Raw genomic sequence first — 2,108 nt, 5'->3', positions numbered from 1 at the left:
TCTGATCACTTTTATGACTTTAGTACATCAGTACACTTGGAATGTCACTATCACATCTGTTTAATCAAGCTCTAGTCCATCTGTCTCTTTGGTGTGGTAATAGAATGAGAACAAACTCCAGTTGCTAATAACAAGCAACCAGTATATTTCCTGATCAAAGAGCTCACAGAGGGTTTGAAGTTTAAAGCACGGGAAAGTTTGTTTTGTTTCCTTACGCACCATTACTTTTTGCAGAAAGAAAAGAAAATATTCCACTTTGTGGAAGCACCTTTGGGCACTACAGAATTTCAGCAATCTGTCCTTGGGTCTTACCAGGGGATGCTGGTATTGAGTTGTCTACAAAAGGTTTTTTGCTTTTCCGGGCTCATTACATCCACTGCATCAGCTTTTGCAAGGTTAGATTCAACGCAGAGCTTGTTTTGTCCAAGTTGATCAGTCCTCCAAAAAATCCTAAGGAAATGAACTTCTTAGCCTGCGTCTCTGCAAAGATTCTGAATGCAACCCTGAGGGAGATTGATTCCAACAGGACCTTGGATTTGGATGAGCCTTCCACATACATGTTGCAAGAATGGATTATCTCCCCTCCATATATAGACATGAAAATGTTCCTGATCCCACCAGTTGTCTGCCTTGTGGCAGCCATCCTGGTAATTCCCTCCATCTTGTTTGTGATTTTCTCCAGCTTCAGCATCCGCCAGGAAACAAGGTACCTGCTGCTGGGGAATACTTTACTTTGTGATCTGATGTACCTAATCTTCTACACCCTCTCCGCCATTCTCAATGGCGAGAACCTTACACTCCCCAAGTATGCTTGTGTGCTTCTGTTGTTTTTGCTGGCGGTGACTTACTGCGGGGGATTGCTCACAGCTGCTGCCATGGTACTGGATATATTTTTGGCCATTTTGTTTCCTTTGCGCTACGTTGCCATTTTGCCGCCTTCACGAACGAAAAAACTGATCATACTCATATGGCTCTCTTCTGGGGTTTTCCCAGGGATCATCTACTTGGTGCTGATGGTGACTCAAAAGCCCACACCGTGTCCCATAAACACATGCTCTGTGCCAATAATACTGGTCATGACTCTGAATGGAGACGATGCTGTGAAGCTCTGTTATGTGCTTTCAGTTGCTGTCCTCTTTCTCTGCTTGGCTTTAATACATGGTTGTTATATTATCCTGTATCTTAAAACAAGACAATCGGGCATATGGGAAAGCATTTTCTCTAGAGCTAGCGTGACATTCTTGATGCATCACACTATATTATTCTTTTACTTCTCTCCACTTCTGGCCCTTGTGGTGGAAACATTACTTTACATCAATGCTGTCATTGGACTACGGACAGGAATATGGATGTCTCTAACAATCTGCAATGTCCTGATTGTTCTGCCAAAAGCTTTGTTGCCTTATCTATATGGGCTTCGATACAGGGAGATATCGTCCTCTCTCAAATTCATTTTCAGAATGAAGCGCCTTAGTCTTGTGTCACCTGTTGCATCGCCATAAAGTGAGGCAGAAAGTACCGACACGAGAGTAAGTTGAAAGGGGCTGTATTAGCCCTCTCGCAATAGGTAAGCATCTCACCAGCTTCCTAGATCTTTATTTGCAGGTGTCAAAGGCATTGCTGTGGTGGGCTAGTCCTACTGTCTCCTCACTATCAGAAGGTTGCACATCTTGACTACACCACAACATGGGACTATACCCAGTGCACTGCATGTAGAACTAGAGCTTGCTCCATTGCTGGAAGTGACATTCTTTGGAGGAGACATTAAACAGAGGTCATTTCTGCCCATCTGTATTGGAGGGGTCAAAGTTAAAAATAAAAAGCCAATGCAACAAAGACCAATGGCTAATCTTGGCTGGCTTGGCCAACATTGCCCCTCAATAAAGTGAGTGCCCAAGTGTGTGCCCAAGGGAACATGTACACTGCAACATAATATGATGTAGACACTCAAGCACAGGGTTTCCTAACACAGGTCAGCTGACTCAAGTCCCACTAAACATGGGCTTCCATTGCAGTGTAGACATACCCTGTGCTGGTGCTGTGTGCATAATGACTATTGCATTCACCTTCAGAGGAGTTACTGCAAGACTGGTATACAGTTGACTGTT

At 43.8% G+C, this 2,108-nt stretch overlaps 1 protein-coding gene across 1 annotated transcript; it reads left to right on the top strand.

Moving 5' to 3' along the window:
• Positions 1-458: 458 nt before the first annotated feature.
• Positions 459-1,502, top strand: GPR148 (G protein-coupled receptor 148). The gene has a single exon (XM_077826939.1). The coding sequence runs from the start codon at positions 459-461 to the stop codon at positions 1,500-1,502; it is 1,044 nt and encodes a 347-aa protein (XP_077683065.1).
• The last annotated feature ends 606 nt before the right edge of the window (positions 1,503-2,108 follow it).

The sequence above is a fragment of the Eretmochelys imbricata genome, chromosome 9 (genome assembly GCF_965152235.1).
Source record: "Eretmochelys imbricata isolate rEreImb1 chromosome 9, rEreImb1.hap1, whole genome shotgun sequence".
In the NCBI taxonomy this organism is placed as follows: domain Eukaryota; kingdom Metazoa; phylum Chordata; order Testudines; family Cheloniidae; genus Eretmochelys; species Eretmochelys imbricata.
The sequence above is the reverse complement of the archived record's forward strand: the minus strand, read 5'-3'. Positions and strand labels throughout refer to the sequence as shown.

What these genes read in the sequence shown, in the direction of transcription:
- GPR148 (XM_077826939.1), top strand. Translation starts at nt 459, where the DNA reads ATGAACTTCTTAGCCTGCGTCTCTGCAAAGATTCTGAATGCAACCCTG.